This window comes from Tupaia chinensis, unplaced genomic scaffold, assembly GCF_000334495.1.
Source record: "Tupaia chinensis unplaced genomic scaffold, TupChi_1.0 Scaffold142716_1, whole genome shotgun sequence".
Taxonomy (NCBI): domain Eukaryota; kingdom Metazoa; phylum Chordata; class Mammalia; order Scandentia; family Tupaiidae; genus Tupaia; species Tupaia belangeri.
Window position 1 is genome coordinate 6,662,110 of NW_006202562.1, and position 3,680 is coordinate 6,665,789.

The 3,680-nt window shown below is 50.3% G+C and overlaps 1 protein-coding gene across 1 annotated transcript in view; it reads right to left on the reverse strand.

Annotated features, from left to right (window-relative positions):
• The window catches only part of SLC24A3 (solute carrier family 24 member 3), a 530,173-nt gene that overhangs the window by 165,137 nt on the left and 361,356 nt on the right, over positions 1–3,680 (reverse strand). Inside the window, exon 4 of the mRNA XM_006163634.2 lies at positions 91–175. Within this exon, the coding sequence (XP_006163696.1) occupies positions 91–175 (85 nt within the window). The remainder of the gene's footprint in view (positions 1–90; positions 176–3,680) is intronic.

The window sequence follows — 3,680 nt, forward strand, 5'->3', positions numbered from 1 at the left end:
CATTTTTTATCAGTAGCAGACAATCTCGGTACCCTGAGCCCTTTTCCTTCAGACAGTGAAGAGATGAGATGTCCCCCAGGCATCACCTACCTATGACCGATGTGAACAGCTCTGGGGCCGAGCTTCCCGCTGCCATGAACGTGGCCCCAGCCACATCTTCACTGAGGTGCAGACGCTACAGGGGAGCAAAAACAAGCATAGGTGAGTGGGGAGCCCCCCGGGTAGGCAGGTGGCTATGACTGCCGAGGTACCAAGCCTTGAGAAGCGGTGGACTGTGCTTCAGTGAGAACAGGATCTGGGAGCCTCAAGGCCTCCTCCTCCTCTTTCCGCCCTATCTGCTGGGCCAAAGCTCTCTCACTGTCCTCCCCATGGGTCAGGGTTAGGGAGAGGACTACATTTCCTCACAAAGTAAAGGCTCTTGAGAAAATCCAGAAGTCCCCAATCCAAGGGTCCCTGCAGTCATGCAGATGACAGGGAGGAGACAGTGGGCCCAAGACAACATTGACCATTCACAGCCTTTCTACAGGCTGCATTGCCCAGTTCCCTCAGTGCTGCCAGATATTCTGGCTTTAAAAGAGATGCCAATGGGGGCCAACAGATGGTGTAATGGTTGTGTCGCTCAACTCTCATGTAGTCAACCACAGTTCAAGTCCCAGACCCGGTGGGCACATGTGTGTGAATGCTCAAAATCCTGAGAGGAGAATGGAGGAAAAGGGATTATGGCGTGGCCATCCCCCTGGTAGGTGACTTCTCGCTTTGTGTCTCTCTCCCTGGCCACTGCACACACCTTATAGCAAAAATCTCTCTCTCTCTTTTAAAGAGAGAGATGACAACGATGCACATTATTATTCAAAATATTCTATTTTTTCAATACTATGTTGCTTTTGGGCTAAATATATCTCACAGTAACCAGTTTATGAGTCTTCATTCTGCAAGGTTATGGAGACTCTTAGAGTGGCCATGGGATGGGGGCAGAGGAGTGTCACCCTCCTGAATCCCACTCCTAATCCTTGTTGCAGACCTGAAATCCTGGGGTAGGCAAGTGGGAGGGGATCTTGAGACTGATTAGAAAGCGATGAAGTGTTAGTTACATCACTTGCCAGGTTGCCCTGTTTGTTAAACCAGAACGTGATTTCCAGGAAGAAAAGATGAATATGCATTACGGGCTGGTCGGCATGTTTGGCTTTCCTGCATTTGATCATGACCTGGAAAGTAAGCCGCTGACTGTCAGTAAATAGCCAGTTCCAGTCCAGAGACCCCAGTCTTGAGTGACAGGGTCCCTCTACCCAGCTGCATCAGTGACTGCACTTCCTTTCTCAGCCATGGAAGGGCAGCATGGCTTTGGTGTAGCCACTGGCTCCATGGACTGAGGAGGAATAGGCAGCAACTGCCCTAATAGAGGATCCTGCTCTGGGATCCCAGGTCCCTTTGCTACTGACTGAACAGCTCAGCTAAACTTCATGTGGGTGCCAGATGCTGAGGAGACCCTCAGCTGGAGGTGTTGATACCTAAAGGTCGAAAGGTGTGGCTGTTAGGGGTGCCTGACAACCCCAGTCTCACAGGGGAAGGGGGAATGGGAGGAAGGTTGTCTTTCACACCTCATGGCTCCTGTGTGGTCTGCCAAGACCTGCCATAAGATATGAGCCTTGTGGGCCAGCAGGTAGCATGGTGATTAAGGTGGCTGGATTCCACACAACTGACTTTGCAGTTCAAGTCCCAGACCTGGTGGCTTGAAAATCATGCTGGGCACATGTGCACGCATGCTCAAAATTCTGAGAAGAATGGTGGAGAAGGGATTGTGGTGTGGCCGTACCCATGGGGGATGATTTCTCTCTTTCTCTCTCCTGTGAGTGCACGTACCCAATAGGGGGAAAAAAAGAAAAAAAAAAAAAGAAAAAGATATGAACATGGCACTTGTGAGGGTCTTTCCAGAGAGGCTCTCTGATGGGGAATTAGTGGTATCTGAACCTTGGCTTCACATCTAGTGCCACTCTCTCCTTTATCAAGTTTGTTTCTTCCTCCACATCTTCCTTCTTTTCTGGCTCTTTCATCCCTAACTCACTTCACTCCTGCCAATAACTCACTGGACTCTTAGAGTCGCCAGCCAGGGGGTTCTTCTTGCCTCTGCACTCCTACTCTCTAACCACGACACAGTGTGCAACAGCCTTCCCCAGCTCCCAGCTGAGCGCTGACCCATTTTAACACTCAGCCTGGTGTTGAGGGCTCCCGGCAGGCTGATGCAAGCCCCTGTTCTCTCCCTCTTGGTTTTACGGCTCAAATTTTCTCTGACTGAATACCCTACTTGAAATGTGTTGTCCCCAACACACTCCCTCAGGGCTGCTCCCTTTCTGCTCTCTGCACAAGCCGCGGCAGATGGCAGAATCCATCTCCCACTCTCTCTCTCATGCTCCAACCCCCTTCCCCTACCACTTCATCCAGCCCTTGTGTACATCATTCTGGGCTTCTCTGCAGCCTAAGAGCTCCCAGTATGCAAGGGCCACCCTGTGTCTGATCTAGTTTTCTCCTCAGTCCTTGCACAAAGCTTGGTCAAAGCAGAGCCGAGCTCAGTGTTTACAGAGAGTGAGCTGGATGGATGGTGTCCCATGCCCTATGTATCACCCACTGCTCAGAACATCCCATCACTGCTCTGAAAAGCTCCACAGAGCCCCTGAAGCCATCTCACCCTCCCTAGATTCTCTATGGAAGCCTCTATTTTACCCATGGCTTCTTCACTGCGGTCCTCAGGGAGGCCTTGCATACCCTTCCCTGAGCTTTGGCCTGTGTTGGCTGTTCTTGTCCTGCCCCTTCTTATTCCTCTACTCCAGTGCAGCAGAGTCCCTCTTCTGTGACTCTCAGGATTCCACAAAACTCTGGGCCCCTTCTTTGAAGGTTTGTAATGAAAGCTCCTGTCTGTCCAAGATCTGGCACTGTGTTTCGCATAAGGAAAAACTGAGATCCAAACAGGTGATGAGGCTGACATGGACCAGGTGCTTTGCTATAACACCAGAGCCCGACCCTGGCCACTCGCACATCAGATCATGTGTATCCTCTTCTCCCTCTTCCATTTCCTTTTCTCTGCCTCCTCACCACCCCCCATATCGTTTTCCAATTTCAAATTTAAAGCACTTCAGACTGGGTAGGAATCCCAGCCCCTGACTGAGCTACAAGTTGTCGAATAGTGTGAATTTCTCCCCAAATTTATTTCTCATGAAAGGTGAAAATGACATCCTTTTGGGCTTTTCTGCCCCACCCCTGGTGTTAGTCTCTGAGCACCCACTAAATATATAGCATCAAACCACCGAAAGGTGATTAGGGAAAGCAAAGGCAGTAAACAGAGTCTGGGCCCAGAAGCCCTTCAGGCCACATGGGGAGACTTGCACCAGGATCTTCTAAGCTTATAAGAAAGTGCAAGTCCAGGGAGAAGTGATTTCATGGTACTTCGAGGATGTAAACAAGGAGGATGTCTAATTGCACGTAACTCTGTCTTCATCCCACCCACCCTTCGCAGACATAATGTTTGCTCAGCAATTAAGGTTGTTTAAGGTTCCTGGAGCCATGGAATCCTTACAGAAGACCCGCAGGGACACTGTCTCTTGTTATAGTGATCTGGTTCCCAAGACCAGACTCAGGTAGGAGCAGGGAAAGCTCTGGAAAATGTGGCCCCACTTCCGTGTTTACTC